The following is a 13,632-nucleotide window of genomic DNA, read 5'->3' on the forward strand; positions in this document are numbered from 1 at the left end:
GAAGGAAGGAAGGAAGGAAGGAAGGAAGGAAGGAAGGAAGGAAGGAAGGAAGGAAGGAAGGAAGGAAGGAAGGAAGGAAGGAAGGAATTGCCTGGCCAGGCCTAGAAAATCTCCACCTAGGATTAGAAGGGCCAGGCACGTCCTTCCAACAATGTGGGATAATAATAAGAGAATAAGAGAATAGATAAAAATCTGAGACTCCTCTTTGGACCCCTTTTGTGATCCTTGCGATTTCTTGTTGGAAAGTATTGTGGCCTTATTGAAAAGCTTTAAGTTCCTAGCAAACCTGAATTTAAAGGGTTAACACTGTTCCCCTTTAACCAGGAATGCTGCTGCCTGGTATAGCCAAGGCCAAAACCTTAGCAGGGGCAATTCGACCCTGAGAAAAATACTCCCCAACTTGGTTTCCTGATAAGAACCCAGTCAAAATTCAGCCTTGGCCTTGGTCTGTTCTGAAACCAATGAGGCTTTTGTGTTTTGATATGACATAATTTTTACCTTCTGCGCATCTGCAAAGTTTCAGGGGGTTCTTTTGTGTGAAATGAGTCTTGAAATATATATATATATATATATATATATATATATATATATATATATAATAAACTTCATGCTCCTAGAGCCAGAGCTGGAAGAAGCAGCTATGAGCTAACAGAAAGATCTCCTGTGTCTAGTTATTTTCTTATCAACTAAACTGTCCTTATCAGATTATCAGAGATGATAAAGAGATCTTGACACAACAATCCCAGATCTAGTCAGAGGTTAACAATAATTTAACTGAAGGAAAGGGAAAAGACACAGTCAGGACCCTAATGTCTCTAAGGAGGTAAGAGCCAAAACAAGGCTCTAAAGGCCTTCTGGTCACCTCTGCAGTGTGCCTGGTCCTAGAGAATAGGAATTCTTAGGACAGTGATGGGCAACCTTTTGAGCTTGATGTGTCAAAATTTGCCAAAAAACCGATCATAACTCGGGCGGTGTCACTTCAAGAAAAAAAAACATAATTTCGTGATATTTATAGTTTAAATAGTTTAAATAATATACTTCTCTGTATGCGGCCGCGTGTCATTGAAAATGGCTAGGTGTGTCAGTGCTGACACACATGTCATAGGTTTGCCATAAGGGGCTTAGGAAGAGTAAAGAGGAGCCAGTCTTTAAAGCAGTGGCACATTGGCCTAGAATCAAAGCTTGAGAAAAGGAAGCAAGAGAGTACTGAGGGTGTCTAAGATCCTTCCATAGCTAAATCTCAAAATTTAGCTGAGCCTTTTGGGCAGATCTAGGTAAAACAAGTCATTACCAATCATTACCACCAATCCCAATTTTTATCACATATAAATGACAAAGACTCTCCATAAAAAAATGACTTAACAAAGTGCCCTTCCCAGACACTTGGCATGCATCAATCCCCTTGGCTGGAAGAATATAGGAAGTCTGTGTTTCTGACAAGAAAACTCTGTGATTAGTGGCTGCCCTGACCTATTCCTTTCTTTTCTTTTCTTTTTTAAACCCTTGTCTTCCACCTTAGAATTAATACTAGGTATTGGTTCCAAGGCAGAAGAGTGGTAAGGGCTAGGCAATGGGGGTAAAGTGACTTGCCCAGGGTCACACAGCTGGGAAGTGTGTGAGACCTCCTGTCTCTAGGCCTGGCTCTCAATCCACTGAGCTACCCAGCTGCCCTGGCCCTGACCCACTCTTCACCAACCTTGATAACCCTAGAATTCTACCTCCTGTTTTCAAACCATGGAGAATTGGCTCCTCTCTTAAGAGAAGCTATTTCTCCAGAGCAAATTAAGAGAGAAGGGGGGAGAAGTGCTATAGAGCAGCTGGGCCTGGCAGATCCAACTACACCTCTCAAGACTTCTGGGGTCTCAAGTCCAGTTGCTCACTAGACTCGGCAGCCAAGGAGAAGTTTATGCTCCCGGCTCTTTCTTGGGTTCACAGGAAAGCCTCAGCAATGGAACAGATGAAACTATCCATCTACTTGAAACAAAAGGAGAAGGGTAAGGGAGAACAACTCTCCAAAGCTTTGGAAAGAGAGAAGAAGGTCCTAAGAAGTGTGCAAGGGAATGAATTATCCAGATAATTAGGGCCCAATATTCCCCCAGTGACTCAATCCCTTTCTAATTCTCAACTCTGCTGTGAAGCAAGCAGTTTCTCCCCAAGAACTTGTTGGGCAAGAGTGGCCCTTTGCTGGCAGGCTTTTTTGGGCAGAGCCACCCTCTGCCTCCAACAAAAGCCCTTACTTTTTTTTTTTTTAAACCCTTGTACTTTGGTGTATTGTCTCATAGGTGGAAGATTGGTAAGGGTGGGCAATGGGGGGTCAAGTGACTTGCCCAGGGTCACTAAAGCCCTTACTTCTTGAACAGCAGAAGGCCCCAGAGTTCTCCTGCCATAAAACAGAGCAGTCTAAGTCCCCAGAAGTCATCACTGATAATGTCATTTCATAGGAAATTTTTGCAAAAGGGCAGGTTTATAAATAACCGCCTGCTATCAAGACGGATTGTACTTCCTGCACAATGGCCCAGGCTTGACCTTTGGACAGAGGCTCAGGGATAGCTGCTGAGATAGCACTCCTGGCCTGGGGAGACTTTGGGGGTTCAGAAGTCTGTCCTTCCACTCCACTCCCTCCAAACAGCCAGCTGTGAGAAAGCTTTCGAGACAAAGTTCTGTGATGCACTGACTTTCAGAGAGCCACAGTCTGAGTGTATAACAGAACTTCACCTCAAATGCTAATGATGCTTGCAAAATGGTGGGTAGAAGGGAGTTGAAGGGGAGCCCAGGAGTCACAGCTTTTCAGATAAGCATGTCCCTATCACAGAAGCAACTGGGATGCTCTCTAGCAAGGCTGAAAGAATGAGTGAGCAAGGCTTTGATCTCAGTTGGAATGGCTGGTGGAAAACATCAGCCCCTTCCACACATGCCCTCTGCAGTGCAGAGAAGGCCAGTGGTCAGGGACTCCCAATGCTGCCCCCTATGGGTCTCACTGCCTACCTACTTCTTAACTCTTTCTTTGCCAGACCTCACTAGGAAGAAGAGGGGCCAGATCTGAGATACAAGATGGCTACAGAAAGTTCTGTTAGCCAGATAATTCATTAGAGGTGTCTGAAGAGACACTTAAGGCCTTCTGGCTGGACCTCGTCATTCCGCAGATGAGGTGGGCCTGAGGGAGCTGAGGTGATCCACCCAAAGTTGGAGTGTTGGTGAAGAGCACCCCCAATGCTGATTTCAGTTCATTTTAAGCTCTAAGAATTCAGAAGGCAGAGCTAAGGAAGGCCCTTGATGTGACGGTAAGAGGCCAAGGGTCCATGGCTGATTAACTGATCCACCCAGAAGCAGAAAATGAGTAGTGACTGAAAAACAGGGGGGCTGCCATCCAAACAGCAGGAGAACAAAAATGAGGCCCAGAGGAAGGGCAGGCTGGCTTCCTGCAACCCCATGAAGATAATTAGGTCCCATTTCTAGAGCTCTAGCACTCCCTTGAGACAAAGGCCCCCCCATGGGGTCACCACACTATTACCACCCTGACTTCCCTTCTCCTTGCAGATGAGCACTGATGCCTGTGGAAACCTCATAAAAAAGGTCCATGCAAGAAACAAGTGGGTAGTCCCGAGCTCTGTTCCAAGGCCTGTGTGGCTGGGCCAAATACTTCTCTGTGCTCACTCACTTCCATCCAAAAGAAGAGACTCCTGATTCAGCCCTTGATCACCACCAGTTGGGAACAAGTTTTATACCTGGCATCTTCTTCAAGTGGCTCCCTCTTCTGTCACACCAAAAACTGGCCAGAACAGAAAGTAAAGAAAAGCCTTCGGACCGGGAAGGGATGGTGGGAGAGGCCAGGAAGAGAAAAGCATCTTCCTAGAAGGGGAGCAGATGGTCGCTCACCAATCTCAACTCCATTCACAGATGACACATTTAGAGGAGGAAAGGACCTCAGGGGTTATCTAGACCAAGGCCCTCCTTACACAGCTGAGGACCAAGGAAAGATCACACAGGGAGTAAATGGGAAAGGAAGATTTGAGCCTAGGTCATCTGACTGGAAAGCAAGTGTTCTTACTAGTCAGCATTTGTTAAACCCCTACTATATGCCAGGCTTTGTGCTTCTCTTTGCCCTTACAACGTGTAAATGCAATGTTAAATACAAAATAGATACAGAGTAATTTCCGGGGGCAGGGCAAAGATAAGGTTCCTGAAAGAGGTGGCTCTTGTGTGTGTATGTGACCTATATGGCAATTTGCTTCTCTCTACATGTGTACATATACACAATACTGTTTCTCTGTCTCTGTGTTTTAGAAGCTGGGTAGAGGATGGATTGCAGGGAGAGCCTGGAGACAAGGAGGCCCATTAGAAGACTAAGAGAGTCCAGGCAAGAAGTTTATAAGGGCCTGAATTCTGGCGGTGGGTGCATGAATGGAGAGAAGGGGACAGAGAGATGGTTACTGAACTAATGCTGATGGAGATGAGTAGATCAAAGAGGGCATAGAAGGAGCCAGGATGATTCTGAAAAGGAGACCAAGGAGCATCCAGAAATATAGGAAGATAATCAGAAGAAAGAAGCATCATGAAAACAGTGTTCATTTATTCAAATATTAGTCGAGTGAATATTATGTGCCAGAAACTCCAGAGAGGTATTAACTGGCCGGATTTAGCACAGGGTTAAAAACCCAGGGCTGCTACTTAGTGTTATGTATGAATTCACAACCCCAGCCCAGGCCTCAGTTTCCTCTTCCAGAAGACAAGGAATTGGACCACATAAGGTCCCTTCCAATGCTATAACAATAAACCTATTTAACTTTAAATTCTTTTTGAAAAGAGACTATTTATCTTCATAGAGACAGTGTGAGAGACTGGAAAGTCACTGTGATGTTTCAGTCTCAGATAACCTGAGCTGCAGCTTCCATGTGAGACCCTGAACAAGGTAACCAGCATCTTTATGCCTCAATGTTCTCGTTGAGGACAAAAAAAAAAAAAAAAAAAAAAGGATAACACTCTCTGCATTACTATGTCACATGCCAGGGCTGCTGTTAGGAAAGCATCTATAAGCTGCTAAGGGCTCTACAATGTGAATTATATGGAGAGTGTTTGCTGAATGAAGGAACAGGAGGAATGAGGACTACATGGGGATGGCCAGCCAGCAGAGGGAGTAAAAGCCAGCTCCAAATCCAAATCAGAGAAAAGCGGCCAGGGCTGGTAGCACCGCACATCCCCTTCCCACGGGGACAACCTCTCTAGGCTGACTCCAGATGGCAGGGGAAAGAACAGAAGTAGGAGAGTCCTTCTCTGAAAGCTTGTCTGCTATGGAATACATATGTAGTGAGCCCACCCAGGGCACCTCAACTATCATGAAATTGCACAGCATCAGAGCCGATTGGTAGAAAAAGGTGAGGAGAGAAGGGAGGAGGAAATAGGTTCCAACTGCAATGGGAGTGATTTGGGAAGATTTCCTAAAATGAAAATGTCAGACCATGAAGTAAGAGATACCCTCTAATCACCCTGGACTAGAGAAAGGTTGTTCTTGCAGGTAAAAGACACAAGATGATTTTGGGAAATGATGGCTGACATGCATTCATGAGCCAAGTCCATCTTCATCAACTGTCCCATGGGACAATTTCTGCCAAATCCTCTATCATTCCCACCTGAGACAGGCAACTAACATGGGGAGGGAGGAAGGCCTGATTCATTATCTCTCTTCAGCAGCCACTCATCAACACTCCACTTCACTGACCACCCCCCTAGCTTTCCTTGTTAAAAACCAGAGCTCTTAATGATCCCAGCTACAGGAGAGGAGTCAAATGAAAAGCAGTGGTAAGCATGGGGATAATTCAGAGTCCAAATCTGTTGTTTTCTTAATTACCTTCTCTCTTGGCTTTCCCTGTTCTCTCTCAACCAGCAGCCCCTCCAAAGCCTTGCCTACCAACCCTGAATAATTCAGGCAAATCTATCTGACTCTTAATTAACCAGATAATTGCCTCTACTACCTAGCCAGTGGACCTGGGCTCTCAGGAGTCTGTTGTTCTCCAATCTAGAGGTCTCTCTCCCTCTCTTGCCCATGTGACTACTTCCCTGGACCTTTGAGGTAATTTACACCTTGCCAGGGACTGGCTCCTTCCCACCACAGTGAGGGAGAGGGGAACAAAATATATAAATACGTCGGAAATCTATAACGAGGTCTTCTCAGAGGGCAAGGTATGGGGAGAGTTAGAAGCTGCATCAATTGCTCTTCAGGGGCTTTAGTTCAAGCTGAGGTCTGCTTCCAGCAATCAACCATTAAAACAAGCCGGCCAGAGTAACAGCACAGTTTATTCTGATCATTTAATTTGAAGTGTCAATAAATTAAACTTCAATCAATTAAACTAGGTGTGCAATAACCCAGATGGACACCCTGACACCAGCATAATCACAATAAAAATTTTTATGGCTGCCAGGGACCTCACCGGGGGCAGTGCTGGCACCGTTCTCGCCCCAGCTAAGAAATATATCTCCACAGTGCAAAAGCGAGATTACTTCTCCTAACTAAATGGAAAGGCTAGGCAGCAGCAAGGACACAGCTGGGAGAGGGGTACAGGGACCTACCAGGAACTCGATGGGAATGCTTTGGGGCTTAATGTAATTGATACCTTTGGTGGATCAGGGGAAGGGGCATTCTAGGCCAAGTATCTCCACTGTTAGGGCCAAAGGAATTAGACAAAAACCCCATTAAGATGATTCAGGAACCATGGGGCAGAGACTAACATCAACCCTTAGGTTCACTGGGTTGGTTGTGGTTTCCCTCCTCCCTATATAACACATCTTCACCAACCTTAAATGGCCTAATTTTCCGAACAAGGTCTGAAGCCTTGGGTTTTGTTAACTGTTCAGAAACTGTAACACTGTTATGGGAAATGAGATGCAAGAATCCAAGAGTTAGTGTAGGGTAATAGAAAGTGCTGGATTTGTAATTGGAAACATAAGTCCAAGTCTTATGCTACCTAATTCCTGTGTAGAATTAAGCAAGGCAATTAGAGCTCTTCACTATCCTCTTAAATCAAAGGAAGGCCCTCTGGACCTCAGTTTACACACATGCAAATGGAGGGGACTAGACTAGATGATCTAAGGTGCCTTCCTACAGGAATCTTAGGATCTATAACAAAAGATGATTCATTGCTTAGAATGGAAGTGAGGGAAAGGAGGAGGAAATAGAATCACCACTTTTAAGTTTCAGAAGGGTTATCAATGGAAGACAGTAACCAGCTTTTTTACCCTTCAAATCAGAACAAAAATGAAAGGACTGCATTAGCAGAGGCACATGCAGTGCTTAGTCACAAGGCTGACTTGGCCAATAGGAGGATTTAGAACTAGAAATGAGGTAGGGCTTTCCATCCTAAAATGATGAGGCCTCTGGAGAATGAGGAGCTTATGGCTGTATTATTCAAGGACTCTACCAAGCTTTGAGTTTCATAAATAAAAACAATGAACAAATGAATGAAGAAGCATCTATTAAGTGCTTACTAAGTGCAGTATACAAAACAGTTCTTGCTCTCAAGGAATTCACATTCAAATAGGGAAAGACAACAAAGACAGAATCCTAAATCACAGGGACATATTAGAATTCAGAAATCACCACAACCAAGGTAGAGCCTTGCCCAGTGATTCTATGCCACTTGTTTTGCTATAAACTGTTTCCTAAATTTCTCTATTTGGCCAGAACTACCACTTCAGGTTCAGAGTCCTTCCTGTAGCTTTATTTAAAAAAAATAATAATAATAAAAACTAAATGGTGCAGTGGATAGAGCACAAGACCTGGAGCCAGGATACTCATCTTCCAGAATTCAAATCCGGCTTCAGACACTTACTAGCTGTGTGACCCTGGGCAAGTCACTTAATCCTGTTTGCCTTAGATTTCTCATCTGTAAAATGAGCTGAAGAAGGAAACGGCAAACCACTCCAGTATCTCTGCCAAGAAAATTCCAAATGGGGTCATGAAGAGCCAGACATAATTGAAAATGACTGAACAATATCATAAAACTGTGCTAATAGGAGTACAGACAGAAGGATATACTCAGGTTAAACACTAGAGGCTTATCTAGATGTTGGATTGGGGTTCTCAACAATCAGGAATATGAAAGATCTGCCCTTTCCAAGTAGGTGTGCACTGTTAAAAAACTATTCAGGGGAAGCTGGGTAGCTCAGTGGATTGAGAGTCAGCCCTAGAGACTGGAGGTCCTAGGTTCAAAGCCAGCCTCAGACACTTACCAGCTTTGTGACCCCGGGCAAGTCACTTAACCCCCATTGCCCACCCTTACCACTCTTCCACCAAGGAGCCAATACACAGAAGTTAAGGGTTTAAAAAAAAAAAGTAAAAAAAAAAAAAACACTATTCAGATAAGAAAGTTAAAACATTATTCAGATAAGAAAGTTATTTAGCTCAGATTGATCAAGAAGAGATCTAAGTTTTATGTGGAAGCCTCAAGACCAGATGATGCTTGCTCATTAGAGTGAATGAGAAAAAATAGTGCCTTTCTCTTAGTGGCAAGAATTTCTTGAATTAAACTGAATAACCAAAAGTATGTGATGAAGGAATTTTGAAGTGACTAAAGCAAAAATGAATTTATTTTGATAGATATATGGCTCCATTAAAGGCAAAAAAAAAGGAGATACCCTGACAGGAAAGGAAAGTTTTGGCTATAGGATCAAGGGAAAGGAAATATTCTAAATGGGGGTTTAAACATTAAAACAATGAATGCAAATAGCAGACTATTGTGGTAATCTCTAATCCAAGGAAAAGAACATTTAGTGGAACTAAAGAAACTAATGACCAAATGAATAGGAAACTGTAGCCCCCAAGCTCCAAAATAACTGATGTTTTGAGAGAATGACTTAGATATAACAGGAGTCAAAGGAAAGACCATTCAAATAAAAGATGATAATACCAGCAAGAAGTTGGATCTTGGTGGGGAGATAAAATTGGGGTTTAATTCACAATTTTATTTTTAGTGTGTTCCTTAGACAAGCTCTTTATCATATATCAGTTTTCTCTTCTAACCTCTATAACAGGTTCATCTGAAAAACAAGATAAATGATTCTACAGTGACCACACATTACCTGTATGATACTAGTACATCTGAGATAAAAGATTGGGAAAACTAGGTCAGAAAAACAATGATAAAATGAGAAGACCTGGGGAAAAGTCAGAATCAAAACCCCAAAATTCTAGCTCTCTTATTCACCCACCAGTTACATACACTCTTGAGGCATCATATTCACTCCTGTCCTTCAAGAAAGGCACCTTCTAAAAAGAAATGGTGAGAAACAAGTACCTAATTTTTGAAGATTCCATTTACCAGGTAAGCCCAAAGATGTCCTTCAAATTTCAAGAAGCATAAATGCTTATTGAATCCTAAATTCGTTTTCAAATTTTCTACTTGGACCCAACAAATTTCAAACTGTAAGTTTTCCTGAAAAGAAACAGGTGTCCTTCAGACTAACTATCTGGGGAAGAAAAGGGTGGAAATGCAGGAGTCTGATACCTGAAGACAACCCAACAGGTTTGTCTTTCTCTTTGCTGGGAGTCAGACGATTATAGCTTGATGCTTCGTTGGGAGGTGGATTAGGGGCTCAGCTCTAAAATGCCCAACAAATGCCCATGATAACAGGCTCTGAGAGAAAAGTAAGGATGTGTGTTTTGCCAACTGTCTGGAAACTACAGCACTGTTATGGGGATGAGAGAAAGAACAAACAGTTCGGAAGTCTAGACCACCTGAACCAAAGGCCCTTTAGACAGAGATGCCCTTGCTGCGTACGGGGCCAGTCTTTCATAACGAGGAGAGGCACAAAGGTCCTGGCTCGGTGAAGGGAAGGAAGGAGCTTATACAAGGCCCCTTTCCGAAGGGGAAAGATGCAGAAACTCCAGATGACAAGACATGAGGAAGACCCAGCCCCAATTCGCTCGGGCATAAAGCGCCATGGAAAGCCGGTGATGACAGGACGACGTACCCCCATGGAGACCGCCCCAGGGTCCTGCTCCTGGTGCTTTGCGGGCCAGGCTTGCTACTGGGGGTCCTGCCTGCCTTAACCTCCTAACATCTCGTCTCCCAACCTAGCCAGACCCTACTACCAATGAGCTCCCTTCACGGCTAGGCCTCCTACTCGAGTCCGAGGCTTCGGCCGGAGCCCTAGGCCGCACATTCCGTGCAGCATCCGGGACAATGCCAATGCCCTTAAGATGGCTCCTGATCTCCACCTTTCCCCCCACTCTTTCTCCCCCGTCACTAAAGCTGGCCTCAACTCCAGGCCTCCCAAGGGAACCCAGTGTCCCAGGCGCCTCCCCAACTCCTACCAGGATCAGAGCCTCCATCTTGCCCCGCAGTTGGTGCCGACGTGGAACTACGGAACCGACGACGGCGCTGATTGGCTCCAGGGCCCGGCTTTCTCGACCAATCAAAAAGCAGATTTTACCCGGAGGAGGAAGGGCTTTCAGCCAGGGCTTTCCAAAATAGGCGCGGGTTCTTGATTGTCGTCTTGACGACCAACAGCACAGCCACGGAGGAGGCGGGATGACCGAGAGGGCGGTGATAGTTTCCATGGGGATCAGGGGACGCGACTAAAACTAAAATTTCAATTGGAAGAAGCGAGGGCACGTGATGTCCACGAGACAATTTCCTTCCTAGTCAACCTAGAGGGCTTTCACTTGAGAAATTTTAATACTTCCTTCTTCCTCGTTCTGCTGAGCTTCTGGGCTGTATTCCCTGAACTCTTCTGAGGCTCGCAGGACCTTACCTAGATCCTCCTGTTATCTTGTACTTCTGTGGATTCAAACCAACCAACCAACCAGGGAATTTTAAAATAAGACTCGAGAGCCAGCTGGGTAGCTCAGTGGATTGAGAGCCAGGCCTAGAGACCGGAGGTCCTAGGTTCAAATTTGGCCTCAGACACTTCCCAGCTGTGTGGCCCTGGGCAAGTCACTTGACCCCCAATTGCCCACTCTTCCACCTAGGAGCCAATACACAGAAGTTAAGGGTTTAAAAAGAAATAAAAATAAAAAATAAAGATATCTTCATTCTTTAAAAAAAAATAAGACTCGAAAGAAGACCCATTCCACTGTGGGAGGTCCACAAGTGGGGTACACTTCGCACATATTTTCGGGTTTTTCCCATGTATTAATGAGTTAGGCTAATTAATTTTATTTAATTTTTTTATGTCTTTAAAATATATAGGATGGCTCTATTATGGGGGAAGAGGAAAGATACTGGAGGTAATCATGGTAATGTGAAAAATATAAATGAAAACATTTTAAAAATAAGTTTCAGTGTTTTATACTTATTTATCTATTAAATTTAAACTTACTTGATTCTATTCATTCCAGCCTGTCTGTATCCCAATTCTGTCACCCATGTCTTTGCTATTCTTCCAAAATTTATATCATGAGCCAGTTTAATAAGTTCTCTCTCTGTCCAAAAGCATGTTAAAATAGTATAGAGTGAAAGACAGAGAGCCCTGAACACTTCCCCAGGGAAACTGAGGCAGAGAGATTATAAGTGACTTGCCCAAGAAGTGAACGGGGTTTCTGTAATTCTCCAGTTCTTCAGGAAAGTTCTGTGGTTTTTTTTTCATTGAACTAAGATGATCACAGAATGATAAAGTAAATCTCACATAGATGATACTCAGAAACATACATTCTCTTCTTGCATATGACTTCTTTTCTCCTCTGAAACAGCTGCTGCCCTGGTGCAGTTCTCATCACCTCACTCTTGGACTATTTCAACCTGCTGGTTGATTGCCATTCCTCTCTTCAGCTGCCAGGATCTTTCTAGAGGTCTGACTTAGTCACTCCTTGATTCAGTAAACTCCAGGAATGCCCTAATTACCTCCAAGATCAAATATTAAGTACTCTGACTTTTAAAGCCCTTCATTACTTTTCCCAGCTTTTTGTACCTTTCTCCCTTCTATATATTCTGTGGACCCTCAGTTGTCTTGCTGTTTCTCAAACTCCGTCTCATGGCCCCATTCCTTTTCAATGGCCAATTCCTGGGCCTGATGCTCTCCCTTCTTATTTACATCTCCTGGATCCTTCAGGACTGAGCTCAAATCCCACCTCCTACCTGTTGTGAGGAAGATAAGATTAGTTATTGATTAGGTATTAAGTACATAGCAGGAAGGAGCTGGAGCTGGGAATTCCAGGTTGGAATGAAGGAGCAGGAAGAAGTGACTTGGCTCTGAGAAAGGACTCCATTGGGGTTAACACAAACTGTGGTGAGCCCTGGGAGCACTCAGAGTAAAAGGACATCCTGCATCCTGATTTTCCCCTGGGATCCTGTGTGGTGTGGCATCTAGCAAGGGGACAAGATCTACAGTGCCAAAGGAAGAAGGAGAAGTTTGAGATCTGGTGGACAGTGTTTCAAGCACTCCCTCACAACCTGGTACCTGAGACCACCTTGACTCCTGGCATCCAGAGATCATCAGTGGATTGCAGTGAGAATCCCAAAGCCACAAAGCTGTACTCAAGCCTGGCAGGTTCCAGGTCTGAGGCAGTCACCTAGAGTTAGTTTAGATAACTAAGTTAGTGTAGTAATAAGTCTTTCCCTTTCCCTGTGGGTTTTTGTCATTAAGGTTTAAGGTTTTAGAGTAGACATTCCTTTCCCTCCTTTTAATTGTTCATTATTAAACCAGTTATATCCTGTTACCTTGCCTGTGGGACTCAAAGCCTCTGGCTCAGGAAGGCAGTTGGTCAATGGTCCCTTTTGACAGTTAGGAGCTGCTTGGCTGTTCAAGTCTTCAATGTCCAGGTCTAGTCTCTCATAAATCCCAGTGTGTGTGTTCCCACAAACCACTTAGTTTATTTATAATATCCCTGGTGACCCCATTACCTTACTTATATTTCCCACATACCAGATACCTGTTGGTGTCTTCCACCTGAAGTCACCCTCTATCTGCCTCTTACATATCTTATGTTTACAGAATAGATCTGTCACCTCTCCTATTAGACTGTGAGCTCCTTGAGGGCAGGTATTATTTTTACCTTTCTCTGTATCAAAAGGATTGGCATTAAAAAATCAAGCCATTCCCCAAATGATAAATGGCCAAGGGACATGAATAGGCAATTTTCCAATAAAGAAATCAAAACTATCAATAAACACATGAGAAAAGTGTTCTAAATCTCTAATAATTAGAGAAATACAAATCAGAACAACTCTGAGGTATCACTTCACACCTAGCAGATTGGCTAAAATGATAGCAGGGGAGAGTAATGAATGTTGGAGGGGATGCGGCAAAATTGGGACACTAATGCATTGCTGGTGGAGTTGTGAACTGATCCAACCATTCTAGATGGCAATTTGGAATTATACCCAAAGAGCGCTAAAAGACTGCCTGCCCTTTGATCTAGCCATACCATTGCTGGGTTTGTATTCCAAAGAGATCATAGATAAAAAGACTTGTACAAAAATATTTATAGCCATGCTTTTTGTGGTAGCAAAAAACTGGAAAATTAGGGTATGCCCTTCAATTGGGGAATGGCTGAACAAATTGTGGTATATGCTGGTGATGGAATACTATTGTGCTAAAAGGAATAATAAACTGGAAGAATTCCACGTGAACTGGAAAGACCTCCAGGAATTGATGTAGAATGAAAGGAGCAGAGCCAGAAGAACATTGTACATAGAGACT

At 43.7% G+C, this 13,632-nt stretch overlaps 1 protein-coding gene across 1 annotated transcript in view; it reads right to left on the reverse strand.

Annotated features, from left to right (window-relative positions):
• Positions 1–10,344, reverse strand: part of COPZ1 (COPI coat complex subunit zeta 1) — a 27,226-nt gene extending 16,882 nt beyond the window's left edge. Inside the window, exon 1 of the mRNA XM_044679612.1 lies at positions 10,307–10,344. Within this exon, the coding sequence (XP_044535547.1) occupies positions 10,307–10,324 (18 nt within the window). The 5' untranslated portion in view covers positions 10,325–10,344. The remainder of the gene's footprint in view (positions 1–10,306) is intronic.
• Between the last annotated feature and the right edge of the window lie 3,288 nt (positions 10,345–13,632).

This window comes from Gracilinanus agilis, chromosome 5 (genome assembly GCF_016433145.1).
Source record: "Gracilinanus agilis isolate LMUSP501 chromosome 5, AgileGrace, whole genome shotgun sequence".
In the NCBI taxonomy this organism is placed as follows: domain Eukaryota; kingdom Metazoa; phylum Chordata; class Mammalia; order Didelphimorphia; family Didelphidae; genus Gracilinanus; species Gracilinanus agilis.